The 15007-nt window shown below is 43.5% G+C and overlaps 1 protein-coding gene across 1 annotated transcript in view; it reads left to right on the forward strand.

Moving 5' to 3' along the window:
- CMIP (c-Maf inducing protein) overlaps positions 1–15007 on the forward strand; it is a 193585-nt gene that overhangs the window by 131611 nt on the left and 46967 nt on the right. The window contains exon 4 of the mRNA XM_034425425.3: positions 14091–14252. Within this exon, the coding sequence (XP_034281316.1) occupies positions 14091–14252 (162 nt within the window). The remainder of the gene's footprint in view (positions 1–14090; positions 14253–15007) is intronic.

Here is a 15007-nt window from a genome sequence, read left to right on the forward strand (position 1 = left end):
TTTTTCCTCTACCTGTTCTAATTGAAAGCCCTATCAATTGTGGAGCCGACTGGCGATAGGGAGCCGCAGCAGAGGGATGAAAGAGCCACATGCGGCTCCAGAGCCGTAGGTTGCTGACCACCGGGGTAGATGAAGATTTTGCCAACCAAAAAGAAGATCTGTTTAGATGTCTATATTTAAATCATGGAAAAAATGCTGGAGTCTCTTGGGTGAACTTGGGGAGCTATAAAGCTCTTCCAAAGAAGGGAGGGGGTAACCAGTGATCCTCTGGGCAATGACCTTTACCCTCTGCAGCAGGGGTCTCCAACCTTGGCAACTTTAAGCCTGGAGGACTTCAGCTCCTGGGAGTTGAAGTCCACCAGGCTTAACGTTGCCAAGGTTCGAGACCCCTGCCCTGCAGCGCAGTCCTATCTGCCACTGTGCAATTGGCAAACCATACACAGGTGAAATGTGTCCGGGAGAGTGAAATGGGAGAGTACCAGTGGAAAGAAGGATTTTGGGGTCAGAAATAGGAATTTAAAACCCAGCTAAACAGATAATGGGTCTCCTTTGGGAAAGATCAGTGCAAATCCCACAGTGGCGAGTGTTATTTCCATTTGCGTGCCTTTCCAGTCCCAACCCACTGGGCTGAGCTCACGACCAAGTTTTGCTGATGTCATGAAATCCTCTAGTGACTGGGGCTCATGCCTTGGCATGAGAGGTTGGGAAGGAAGGGAAAACAACCATGCGTCATTTCTAGTTTATGTACAGTGTTTGGACATGCCTGATTTATTTGGCTTTAATCCTGCTGCCTCAACCGATGACTAGGTCTCAGTGGTGAAATCTAAAATCTGTTACTACCGGTTCTGTGGGTGTGGCTTGGTGTGTGTGTGGGGGGTGTAATTTAACGGTGGGTGTGGCCAATATATATATATATATACATATACATATACATATACATATACATATACATATACATATACATATACATATACATATACATATACATATACATATATATATATATATATATATATATATATATATATATATATACATATATTATACATACACCATTTTTTCTACAACCTCTTTGGCAAAGAGGTTGTAAAAAAAATGCTTTCAAAAGGCTCTGACAATCCCAGCTGAGTTGCCTGATCAGCAGAGGCTTTTTTTCTTTTAAATGCCTCTGCCAATCAGGCAACTCAGCTTGGATCATCAGAGGCATTTAAAAGAAAAGAAGGATTTTTTTCTTTTAAATGCCTCTGACGATCCAAGCTGAGTTGCCTGATCAGCAGAGGCTTTTTTTCTTTTAAATGCCTCTGACAATCCAAGCTGAGTTGCCTGATCGGCAGAGATATTTAAAAGAAAAATGCCTCTGACGATCCAAGCTGAGTTGCCTGATCAGCAGAAGCTTTTTTTCTTTTAAATGCCTCTGATCGGCAGAGGCTTTTTTAAAAAAACCACTCAGCTTGGATCATCAGAGGCATTTAAAAGAAAAAAAGCCTCCGATGATCACACGGCTCAGCTGGGCATGGGGGAGGGGGGGCAGGGTTTTTTGCTACCGGTTCTCCGAACCACCCGCCTCCATCGCTACCGGATCGGGTGATCCGGTCCGACCCAGGAGCATTTTACCCCTGCTAGGTCTACACACCATGTTATCAATAGTACAGGTAGTCCTTAACTTACAACATATCATTTACTGGCTGTTCGAAGTTACAACAGCACTGGAAAAAAGTGACTTACGACCATTTTTCACACTTACGACCATTGCAGCAGTGGTCGTGTGGTCAAAATTCAAGTGCTTGGCAACTGACTCATATTTAGGATGGTTGCAGTATCCTGGGGTCAGGTGATGATAAGAAAGGCCATGAAAATTAGCATACATGATGAATAAAAGGCTGAGAAGTTTTATCAGTGTCATGTCGCTAGAATTAGTTTAGAAGGACCATGGTACATTTCTTTATTTGAAAGGTAAATCCCGTGGAATTTATTATTGCACCCTCTATACAGGAATTGTCACCTAATGTTCAAGGCCAAATTGGTGTTAGATCAGGGGTGAAATGCTATCGGTTCACTCTGGTTCGGGCAAACTGGTAGTGATTTTTAAAAAAAGCTACCGGTTCCTCTGAACCAGTATTTCCAATGATCAGCTGTGCCGCACAATTTAGCTTTGCTAGAAAGCAGGCAATCCTGCTTTCTAGTGAAGCTAAATTGCGCGGCACAACTGATCCCCCTCCGCTGTTCTACTTACCTTCCTAAGCCTTCTTTTGGAGCGCCCTGCACATGCGCAAGCAGCACACATTTGGCGCGTGGCGCGCATGCGCAGCCAGCAAACCAGTTCAGATTTCACCACTGTTCCTCCCTAACTTATTAGGCTGTGAAAAGTGACGGCCGAGGATTTGTACTTTCAGACTTGCAGGATTCTGCTATTTGTAGCTTTACAATATTTTACAATTAGCTCATTGGGTTTATTTCTTGTCTAATCTACCTGGGAAGGCTGACCGTTACCCTCATTTCAGCCCGTCTTTAGATCGATTTTGCAAGAACCGATTGGGGGGTGTGGAACTGTGCCACATTTCACAAATGTTTTAAGCTGACAACTGTCCAGCTAACCCGAAACCACCAAGGAAAAAGTGATTATTGCTCTCTCTAAGGGAATCCAGTCCAACTGTGTTTATTTTGGTACCTCTTGGTACTGTGCAACATGAGTGAAAACCTGATAAGCTCTTTCTTTCCTCCTGTGTCTTGTGTTCGTTTTGGTTTTGGTTTTTTCATCCTCTGAAACAGGCAACTTTAAGCCTGGAGGACTTCAACTCCCAGAGTTCCTCAGCAAGCAAAGCTGGCTGAGCAATTCTGGGAGTTGAAGCAGGGGTGAAATGCTACCGGTTCGTCCCGGTTCAGGAGAACTGGTAGTGATAAAAACTACCGGTTCGGGTGAACCAGTAGTTTAAAAAAGCTACCAGTTCCTCTGAACCAGCATTTCCGATGATCAGCTGTGCCGCGCGGTTTAGCTTTGCTAGAAAGCAGGAAATCCTGCTTTCTAGCGAAGCTAAATTGCGTGGCACAGCTGATTTCCCCTCCCCCCGCTGTTCTACTTACCTTCCCAAGCCTCTTTTTAGTGCATACTGTGCATGCACGTGTTCAGCGTGTGTTTGGTGTGCACTGCGCATGCAGCATGCATTTGGCATGCAGCACGCATGTGCTGCCAGTGAACCGGTAGTAAACCAGTTCAGATTTCACCACTGTGCTAGATGAGAGTCAACGGAATTCATGGGAGCTGGACTTGCGTCTCTTGTGGCAACACAATGATTCCATACTGATGACACGTTTAACCTTACCTTCCAGCTCATCCTGCTCTTTTCCTACAATAACCCAGGTAGAAAGAATGACCACCCACTTGGTGGCTTTAAAGAAGAGTTGAATTGCTCATGGGGAATATAGTTTTTTCAATGGTAGCTCAGTTCTGATGGCTAAATATCGCCCTTTCGCTCAACTTCCAGGAATAGATTTATGGCACAAGCTGGAGGAATCTTCTACTGATAGATATTTGCTTTTAGTTTTGCTAAACACTCCATGATGATTTGAAATTAAAAGTGTGGTTGAGAGCCATTATATTACAGAAATCGTGATAAGTAAAGGAGTTAGACTGGGTTACACTATATTGTTCAATGATTACCGTGTTTCCCCGAAAGTAAGACCCTGTCTTGTATTTTTTAGAACCCCGAAATAAGCGCTTGGCCTTATTTTTGGGGAGGTCTTATTATTTTGGGTTGGAGTAAGCAAGACGGGGATACTCTTGCCGTCTTACCTGATTTCCAGCTCTGTCTCCCTAACCCTAACCAGAGGAAATGGCAGGGACCGGCTGCGCATGGGTTTAAATGTTTTTGGGGAGGGCTTCTTTTTGAGGGAGGTCTTATTTTGGGGAAACACGGTATATTAACCCCTTAATTGACAGGGTAGTGGGCATGATGGCTCACCAGTTAAAGCAAGACACTGAGCATGCCAGTTGGAAAACTCACAGCTGGGGTTTGAGACCCGAGCAGCATGTGATGGGATGAGTTCCGGTTACTTGCTCCATCTCCTGCCCACCTAGCAGTTCTAAAGCATGTAAATGTGAGTAGATAAATAGGTACCCCTTCAGCATTCCATGCACCTTGGCATAAAGTCATGCTGGCCACATGACCATGGAAATTGTCTTCAGACAACACTGGCTCCCTCAGCCAAGAAACAGAGATAAGCACCTCTCCTTAAACTCGGACACGACTGGAGAGGGAAAACCTTTATCTTTAATTGACAGATTGTCACCACAGTTGGCACATAAGCATGTTTCAACCCTCTAAAAGTGGGTGATGTAATGATATTGGTGTTAATGCAGGTTGGTCTGAGGAGGACCTTGCAATCCCTTGTGGAATTCTGCTCAGAGAAAGTACTTGAGATCAATTAGGACAAACTTACAAGTTTTGCAAAGTGCTCTAAAATCCTTAAACTGAAAGGGGCATGAGCTACACCAGGTCAAACCATGTAAGTACTTGGGGATAATATTTACTATCTACAGAAAGTTAGAATGCAGACTTATAATATACTCTGAATAATTTGCAGAAAGATCAAGTTTGACTGTTCAAACCTTTTTTTAAAAAAAAAATCTCAGGGAACATTATATATTCCAATATAAGAGAGTATCTGTAGCTACAGGAGAAGAGCAGGCAAAGCTGGAGGTGGTGGAGTTAAGCATGTCATCAGCTTAGAGTCGTTGCATTCCCACAAATGGTCCAAGTCCAACTTCTCCTGAATTCTCTAGACCTGTGATGGTGAACCTATGGCACACGTGCCACAAGTGACACATAGCACCCTCTGTTCAGCTCCGCCGTGCATGCGCGTGTGCCTCCCGCTGGCTGGCTGGTCATCATGATTCTGCTGTGCATGTGAGGGGGGTGGGGCACGTGCGTTGGGGCCATGTGCACATGCAGGGGCTGGGTGCATGCACATGCGGGGCTGCATGCGTGGGGGCTGTGCACGCATTGCATTTGGGGGTTCACATGCTTTGGGCACTAGGTCCGAAAAAAGTTAGCCATCACTGCTCTAGACCTTTATCTGGTGTAACCCTTAGTACTGAACTTCAGTTGACTAGATTCTTGTACATAGGCCACAGCAATAAATCTGATTTGCAACGTAACAGTTTATGCTGTAATCAGCCCAGAGTCACTTCAAAATGAGACAGGCATTAACATATGGTCCTGATCCTTTGTGCCTGACAGTAGCTCAGGGTTGAACTGTGGATACTGTCTCTGTTTATACTTTGGTTGTAATTAACAGATTAACAGAGTTGGAAGGGACCTTGTAGGTCATCTAGTCCAACCTCTTGCCCAAGCAGGAGACCCTACACCATTTCTGACAAACGGCAGTCGAATCTCTTCTTGAAAGCCTCCAGTTGATGAAACTCCCACAACTTCCGAAGGCAACTTCTGTTCCATGGGTTGATTGCTCTCACTATCAGAAAATTTCTCCTTATTTCCAGGTTGAATCTCTCCTTGATCAGTTTCCATCCATTATTCCTTGTCTATTATTCCTTGGAGAATATTATTCCTTGGAGAATAGCTTGACCCCCTCCTCTCTGGGGCAGCCCCTCAAATATTGGAAGACTGCTATCCTGTCTTCCCTGGTCCTTCTCTTCACTAGACTAGCCATGCCCAGTTCCTGCAACCGTTCTTCATATGTATAAAAGAGACAAAGAATCAAAATCACGTGAAGTATTAGTTCCACTTTATAAAGCCTTAATAAGGCCACACCTGGAATACTGCATCCAGTTTTGGTCACCACATTGCTAAAAAGATGTTGAGACTTTGGAAAAAGTGCAAAGAAGAGCAACTAAGATGATTAAAGGCCTGGAGACTAAAACATATGAAGAACGGTTGCAGGATTTGGGTTTGGCTAATCTAGAGAAAAGAAGGACTTAGGGGGACATGATAGCATTATTCCAGTATTTGAGAGGCTGCCACAAAGAGGAGGGGATCAATTTATTTTCCAAAGCACCAGAGCATAGGACAAAGAAACGATGGATGGAAACTAATCCAGGAGAGAAGCAACCTGGAATTAAGGAGAAACTTCCTAACGGTGAGGACAATCAGTGGGAATAGCTCAACTTCAGAAGTTGTGAGTGCTTCATTACTGAAGATTTTAAAGAAGAGACTAGACAGTCACTTGAATGAGATTGTATAGGTCTGTGATGGCAAACCTATGTCACGCGTGCCACAGGTGGCACGCAGAGCCATATTGGTGGGCACACGAGCGTTGCCCTAGCTCAGTCCCAGTGTGCATGTGCGCACCAGCCAGCTGATTTGCAGGCCTTCTGGGCCTCACCGGAAGTCAGGAAACAGGCTGTTTCTGGCCTCTGGAGGGCCTCCAGGGCGGGGGAGGCTGCTTTTGCCCTCCCCATGCTCCAAGAAAGCCTCTGGAGCCTGGGGAGGGTGAAAAACAGGCCTACCGGGCCCACCATGCCATTGCATGTGTCAGGCTTCGAGGTCGTCTCAAATAAATTGCATTTCAAACAAAATCTTTCAAGGAAAACTCCTATTTATTAGGCACGATATTCTACACCCGACTCCATCGAAGCCAACACTGACTTCCAGACTCAAAACCCTCCCTTTCCGTTCCCAACTCTTCTGCACTCATTGGCCATCTTCCAAGTCATTCTACCCCTAATCTACCGCTCCAGCTCAAAGGAATTTCCCCCCTCCCATCCCATCTCCTACGGGACATTATCTCCAAGGAAAATAAGTAGGCGAAAAGTCAAACGTCCCTTTCCATACGCCTCCGCCTCTCCTTCTTATGTCAGCACTAGAGTAAATGCAGCTTGAAGTGCTGACATCGTGCCAAAAGCAGGGGTCGCGCGCGGGGGGGGGGGTGTCACGCGCATATGTGCAGGGTGTGTGTGCATTGAATTATGGGTGTGGGCACGCGCGCACGTGACCCCTGTGCTCCCCCTGCTTTTGGCATGCGATGGCACAAAGGTTAGCCATCACTGGTATAGGTTCTCCTGCTTGAGCAGGGGGTTGGGTTAGATGACCTCCAAGGTTCCTTCCAGCTCAATTCTGATTCTGATTCTCTCTGAGCTTGGTTGTTTTCATGCAGACATTTTATTACCTGGCTTAAGTAACATCTTCAGAGAGCACCAGAGAGCAATAAAGGCGCAGTGGTTAGAGTGCTGTACTGCAGCTACTTCAGCTGTCTGCTAGTTCAGCAGATCAGCGGATCAAATCTCACCGGCTCAAGGTTGACTCAGCCTTCCATCCTTCCGAGGTGGGTAAAATGAGGACCCAGATTGTTGGGGGGCAATATGTTATTTAGTATACTGTCTGGTGTAAGCCGCCCAGAGTCCTCGGATAGTGGGCAGCATAGAAATACGAATAATAAAAAAAAAAGAATAAAAAATATTCCAGTTGCCATTCAATTATTTATTACTAAAATCTGAGTACAGTGTACAGTGTAGAGATAGGACCCATAAACACACTTTGTTGACGGAGTCTTAGCGTTTTTGAGACATACAGTATCTTCCAGATACTACAATGTGTATCCTGTGTTCTTCTCCAACTTGGAAGCTGCTGGACTCAAAATTGATGGGATGACATGATGCAATACTCTAAATTATTGCTTAAAAAGAGTTTTTTGCCCTAGTGGTCTTAATTCCCCTGTTCTCTTTTAGTCAGTTTTATCAGTAAATGAAAAAGCTTTATCCTATAAAAGTTAAATCATTGTAGCTATTCTCAGGAAGAAAAGGCAGAAAAAACCAGAAAACCCAAACCCAACCAGGGAGCTTAGCTCTTTCATATTTGCCCAGCCAAAAATACCTGAAACAGGTAGAAGTTCCCAAATATAGACGTGTTGTGACGTTAGCATAATTTATTATTATGCTTGCAGCTGCCTTGATAGGGACGTATAAGAAAATATGCTGAAACCGTTTGTTGGAAGAAATATCCATCTGGTTCCATTCCAGGCTGAGAGAAAAGACACTGGAAACATGGAGGCTGATTGGAAAGAGGGTTTTATTGATGAAACAGAATCACATGTAATTCTGGGCAGCTGACAAAATGGAGTTGAGAGTGGGTGGGTTTTTATACTTTCTTTGGGCTTTGTATTTGAGCTTCCTGTTCCTGTGCAAGAAACATGTCCCTTAATATTCTATTGGCTGTTGTCAGATACCTGTGGGGGTCATGTAAGGGTCATAGCTGGCTCTATAGGCAAAAGAGGAAATGCAAATCCTAGGTGCTTGTCTGAACTAATCTGGTCAACCTCTGCCTTATTGTTTATTGAAGTTTGCACTGCTCTGGGGGATGATGCAATGAAGGGACTTGTGTTCTGAAAGGGTATTGCAATTCCTATTGTGGCTAATGGCTTTCGTCCTGTGTTGAACCTTGGGTGAGGGGCTGCTGGTTCTAATCCTACCATTCTGCCTTTGTTTCAAAATATCCTGTCCTGAATGGATTACCAAATCTGCATGTCTAAAAGCTGGCCTCCTCAGTTTCTGCTTGGGGGCAGGGAGACTGGGGCTGGTTTAAGATCATGTTTCTCCAGTTCTCCCTTTGGGGAAATATAACACCTTACCTTTTTAGTATTCCTCAAAATCTTTCATTCTTCGGGGCGGGGGGGATACTTCCCACACCTTGAAAGAGTGCAGAGAAGAGCAACAAAGATGATAAGGGGGCTGGAGACTAAGACCCACAGTGAACAGTTAAGGGAACTAGGCCCTGTATGCCTCAGGGGTCTCCAACCTTGGCAACTAGGACTTCAACTCCCAGAATTCCTCAGCCAGCAAAGCAAAGCTGGCTGGCTGGGGAATTCTGGGAGTTGAAGTCCCCCAGGCTTAAATTTGACAAGGTTGGAGACCCCTGGTATGTATGCTGTGAAAGTTGGACCATAAGGAAGGCTGAGCACCAAAGAATGGAGGCCTTTGAACTCTGGTGCTGGAGAAGACTCCTGCAAGTCCCTTGTACTGCAAGGCGATCAAACTGGACAGTCCTAGAGGAGATCAACCCTGACTGCTCTTTAGAAGGCCAGATCCTGAAGATGAAACTCAAATGCTTTGGCCACCTAATGAGAAGGAAGGACTCACTGGAGAAGAGCCTAATGCTGGGAACGATTGAGGGCAAAAGAAGAATGGGACAACAGAGAACGAGATGGCTGGATGGAGTCACTGAAGCAGTAGGCGTGAACTTAAATGGACTCCAGGGGATGGTAGAGGACAGGAAGGCCTGGAGGAACGTTGTCCATGGGGATCGTGATGGGTCGGACACGACTTCGCAACTAACAACAAACAACAACAATGAAGAATAGGATTAGGGACAACATGCTGGCTTTCTTCTGGTACTTGAGGAGCTGTCACAGGGAAGAAGAGATTGACTTATTCTCCAAAAGCACCAGAGGGCAGGACAAGAAGCAATGGGTGGAAGCTCAATCAAGAGAGTTCCTACCTGGGAACGAAGGAGAAATTTAAGTGAGAGCAATCAATCAATGGAACAGCTTGCCTCTCAGAGTTATGGGTGCTCCATAGCTGGAGATTTTCAAGAAAAAAAAAATTGGAAAACGATTTGTCCAGGATGTTATACGATCTCTGCCTTGGGCAGGGGTTTAAACTAGAAGACCTCCAAGATCCCTTCAGTGCTATGATTCTATGATTCATTATTTCCCTATAGTTCCCTTGGTAGGAAAGTGTAAGAAAACCCTTGTAATGATTGGTTTTGCCCATATGGAACAATGAAAGCGTGGCTTATTATCTTTTTCACATCATTCCTTTTGTCACGATATTTGTGCACACACTTTGACACCATAAATAGCAAATTACTCAGGCCATCCGGATATATTTTGTACTGTGGTATTTGCTTTTTTGATAGGATTGATGTAGTCTTTCCGAATGTTACTGATTAAGGGGAGAATTGTATGGTTGTTTTGCAAGAGCCGAATAGCCTAGGTTTTTTTTTATACCCATTGGTTGTTTTAGAATTCTGTATTTTAGTTTATCAGTTAGTCATTTTTAACTGCAGCAAAGCATTCACACTCTAATCTTACTGTTTTTGTTACATCTTAGCATAAATCTGCCCTGTTTTCCCCAAAATAAGACACCCCCCGATAATGAGCCCAATTGGGCTTTTGAGCGCATGGCAATAAGGCCAAGCGCTTATTTCAGGGTTCAAAAAAATATAAGACAGGGTCTTATTTTCGGGGAAACACGGTAGTTTCTAATGATTAGGATAACATATTCTTCGTAGGTTTAGTTATTTCGTTAGTCTTGTTGATGTTACAGATTTGATGCTATTAATTCTGTATTTATATACTGTATTCATAGCTGCACGGATGCTTTATTATAGCCAACAGTGTCTTATTTTGCTGGTCGTTGAGCAAAATAAGTTTCCAGGTTTTTCCTTCTCTTCATTTATCATCATCATCATCACTCTTCATTACTTTCAATCTCATTTTCTGCATAATACGAACAGAATAGATATGATACCTAGATTTGCACTGTGTAGATTGATTGATTCTTTCCTGCCTGCCTGCCTTCCTTCCCTCCCTCCCTCCCTCCTTAAATCCTTCCCTACTTACTTACTCCCTCCCTCCCTCATTTCTTCCACCCTTCCTCCCTCCCTCCTTCTTTCCTCCCTCTCTCCTTCTTTCCGTTCTCTCTCCTTCCTTTCTCCCATCCTCCCTCCCTCCTTCAAATGGCTGTTTCACTGCATTGAGCAAGCCAGGTCTTTTTGTGTTCACATCCAGGAACAAATCAAAGTTTTGCCACAGTTTATCTCTGGAGGTTTATTAGTATCTTCCCAGCCCCTTCCTGGGCTGGGCTGTAATATTTACAGTAACATTTCCTGAAGATAACAGTTAGTGCACCATGCAAACAGGTTTAAATCCTTCTGGCTCCAAGAGCTGCCAGTAAAAGAAGTGGGGAAGACAGAGAGGGACAGATTCTGGTGAGTTGTTGTTGTGTTTTTTTTCCACTGAGGCCAAAGAGAAATTAACTCTGAAGAAGATCGATTTCAAAATACAGCGTATCTTCCAGACATCTACTCTAATCTTTCCTGGCCCATCTTTTAGTGGCAGACAATTTGTTCCGTACTCTCCAGCTCCCTTCTTCAGATAGTAGCAATCGCATATTTTTTTTTTCCTGGGGAAAAAAAAGTATATACTTCGAAGTCTGTAGCTATAGATCCTTAGTGAAGGTCGAGGAGAAGAAGGAGCGGTGGAAGAAGAAGGAGAAGAAAGAATAGAAGGAGGAGTGGAAGGAGGAGGAGGAAGAGAAGGAGAGGGAGGAGGAGGAGAAGAAGAAGAGGAGGAAGAGGAGGAGGAGGAGAAAGAAGAAGAAGAAGAAGAAATTCTTGACGTTGTTATTATTCTGAGAGCCTCTTGAGTGACTGGCATCAACCAACTCATGCTGTTCTTCTAACAAGATTCTTCCGTTACGTTACACTAGAGGCTGACTTTGCACAAGGAGTCTGAGGTGGGAGTAAATTAATGGTGGGGAATGAGATGGGGGGAAGTGGTATTTGAATTACTGTAGCTTGTTGACATCTGTTCCATGTTTGTTTTCAACTTCTTTTTGCGTCTCTCCCCTGCTGTCCAATCTTTATTTGAATGAACTAAGCAGGCTAAAAAAAAACCGAGAGAGATGTTTTTTTCCTGTTAAACTTCTTCAGCCATGCAAAAAAATACCTAGATCAGAAAAGTGTGTTGTGCTTTTTGCCGTGTGCTTTGCATTGGATCTCCTTGTGGGTGGCTTGGGTGGAATTGCCATTCAAATGATTTCATTCTAAATAACCTTGTGCAAAAGCGGTATCGAAGAACTTAAAAACCATCTCTTTGTGAAGACCATCCTTTGAAGATTGGTTGAGGTATCCTTTTTTTTTTAAAGATTTGAGTGTCCGGCGATCTTCCATGGCGAAAACTGGGTTTTCAAAATGTTATTGAACATTGTTGGTTTTGCTGGATACGTCTTACATTGTTCTCTTTTATTTATTTTTAGGTGTTGTGCGTACTTAGGTACTTTGGTATTTGAAAAAGCGATCCATAAAAATAGGAGCAATGATCAATATGCCCTTCAAAGTTTTATTGAGGACTTTGAGGCCAGTTGAAAATGGTTGATGGAATGATAGGCAGATGAGAAGGGTGCGTGAGGAACATCTGAAGATGATTTTGCTGAAGATGGTAGTTGAGAAACAAACTGATAAATTCTGGACATTTCTGTAAATTTTCAATAACTGTTTGGTGTCTGAGTGGTCTGAAGTTCCTTTTCTTTCACATTGGGCTTTTCTGCATTGGCTTATCTTAAACCATTTGACTCGCCACCATGGAACCCATATGAGAATTTTGGATTAAAATCCCTAGAATTCAATTCTGTCCTTGTCAGAAACCGAGATGGAGAAAAAAATGATGAAGCTGGATCCTGTTGTAGTTCTAATCTCCATCTCCACCCAGCTCCAAAGCTTTCTGAAAATAAGACATCTTCTACTGATAATTGTTGCCAGTGTCCTTTGTCTTGTGGCACTGGGAATCTTGTGGGATTTTTCCTGAAATCTTGCGGGATTTTCTAGAGACCTGTTGCTTTCTCCTGGAATTCAGCCGTTCTGAAAAAATAAAAATAAAAAATAAAGCCATAAACCACGTTTTCCTCAGTCGGTAACATCCAGTCAGTGTGATAAAGTCAGCATAAAAAAGTCAGGTGAGAGTTATAGAAGTTGTAGACCAACATAGCTGGATCACGCTGGAGAAGGTGATAAAGACTCTCACTGGTTCTAATAGCTGGTTGGTTGTTCTGGTTGTTTGGTTGTTTGTTGTGCAAACTTTTGATATGTTTTCAGTAGAGATGATAGGTAGGTAGATGGACGGACGGACAGACATTGGCATGTATATTTGACCTTCAGTGTTATGGGTAAATTTAGTAGACCTGCTCCACAATTTTTGTGTATTTGATAAACTAAAAGACATGCTCCCAAGTACTTGTGTATGTAGTTGTTTGTTTCAATGAAATGCTTACAATTTAATATCAGGATAAAACAACATTGTCCCCAAGCTCATAATCTAGAACAGGGGTCTGCAACCTTAAACACTCAAAGAGCCATTTGGACCCGTTTCCCACAGAAAAGAAAACACCAGGAACCACAAAACACTTCCAGCGCCTGACTGTTTCTTGAGCGGCCACAAAACTAGCCTATGTAGTTGAGTTAAATGTTCTGTTTTCTTCTGAATTGGATTTATCCATGGTTGGTCTACCGGGGGTTGAAAAGCTCAATAAATCGCGTGCCGGTGGATGTCACACATTGGCGCTTGTGACACACATTTTGAGTGAAAGGGAGCCGCAGCAGAGGGGTGAAAGAGCCACAGGTGGCTCCAGAGCTGCAGGTTGCTGACCCCTGATCTAGAAAGACAGAAAGCAGAAGGAAAAACGGATAGAAAAATATGTTTGCAACCATTGATAGTTTGAAATGGTTACTCAGCAGGTCGAATCATTTACAGACTTAATATGTATTTATTTATTTATTTATTGATTGATTGATTGATTGATTGATTGGTTCGATTTATATGCCACCCTTTCTGGAGACTCAGGGCGGGTTACAATGCGTTAAGCAATAGCCTTCATACTTTTTGTATATACCTGCTTAGTAGGGCTTTCGGCTCCCCCCCCAGGCGGTGCTCTTTTTTATACAAAATCAGCTTATTGCCCCCGCAAACGGGGGGGGGGGAATGTTCTATCAAGTGCTAAAAAGGTCTGCTTCTTAGAAAACATTTTTTTTTCCTTTTTGTGGGTATTGTGCCAATCTTGAGATGAAATCGAAGCAAATCAACCAATTAGTGTCAGAAGGCAAGAGGAGTGATGGAGATCAAGATCCAAATCAGGCTTTATCCGGCGCGTCACTTCTCCATTTGGTCTGTTTGCACATGTTTTCCTTCAAAACCCAGTGAAGAAAATGCTATGCAAATATTTTCCTTTTTTTAAAAAAAAAAAGCATGGTTAAAAATCGAAGTGTCATCCAAACTGCCTTCAGAGCTAAAAGCAGACAGAACCTGGATGTCATCTTGAAGTAAACCTTAAGTAAACATCCTATCTATGTTTGTTTTGTTCCTAGAAAAAGATCTACAAGTACAAGAAAGTATTGAGTAATCCAAGCCGCTTGGAGGTGGTCCTGAAAGAAATCCGGACTTTGGTGGACATGGCATTAACTTCCCCTTTGCAGGATGAATCCATCCATCAAGCTCCTTTAGAAATTGTTTCCAAGTTGCTTTCAGAGGTAAGTCTTTGGCAATGATGTCTCTTCATTTCTGCTTTCCAAGATCCAAGCCAACAAACTAGGATGCCCAGTACAGCAGATTTTTAGGCAGAATCTATTATAGGGCAGTGCGATTGCTCTGTGGTTAAAATGTTGGGTTTATCAGCTGAAAGCCGGCAGCCCGGGGTTCGAGATCCGAGCATTGCGCAGTGGGGTGAGCACCCATCTTTGCCTAGTTCCTGCTCACCTAGCAGTTCAAAGTTGTGTAAATGCGAGCAGATAAATAGGTACCACTTCAGTGGGGAGGAAACAATACTCTGTGATGTCATGCTGGCCATATGGCTGTGGAAACGTCTTCGGACAGCGCTGACTCAATGGTCTTGAAACGGAGATGAGCTCCACCCTCTATAGTCTAGTAAAATCCTCAGAAACTCCTTTCCTTTCCTTGCTCCTTTCCTTTCCTTCCTTTCCTGTCCAACCTTGGCAATTCTAGGACTTGTGGACTCTCAGAATTCCCATTATTTCAGTGTGATCACCCCATCCTCAAGTTAAGGACTGACCATTTAAAAAGCTGCCCATTAAAACTCCTTGTCCATAATAAAGACATGCGAGAAGCCGATTTACACCATCCTAGGCAGGTTGTCCATTTGGTTTTGGTAGTTTTAATCTCTTGTCTGGAATCTTTCCTGCCTCCTTTATTGTGAATGATTGTAGATGGGAACTCATGAGTGGTTATTGTGAAGATGAGAAGTATTTGCATCACCATCAGCAATTGA

This window comes from Pantherophis guttatus, chromosome 11 (assembly GCF_059756535.1).
Source record: "Pantherophis guttatus breed Tessera chromosome 11, ASM5975653v1, whole genome shotgun sequence".
NCBI lineage: Eukaryota > Metazoa > Chordata > Lepidosauria > Squamata > Colubridae > Pantherophis > Pantherophis guttatus.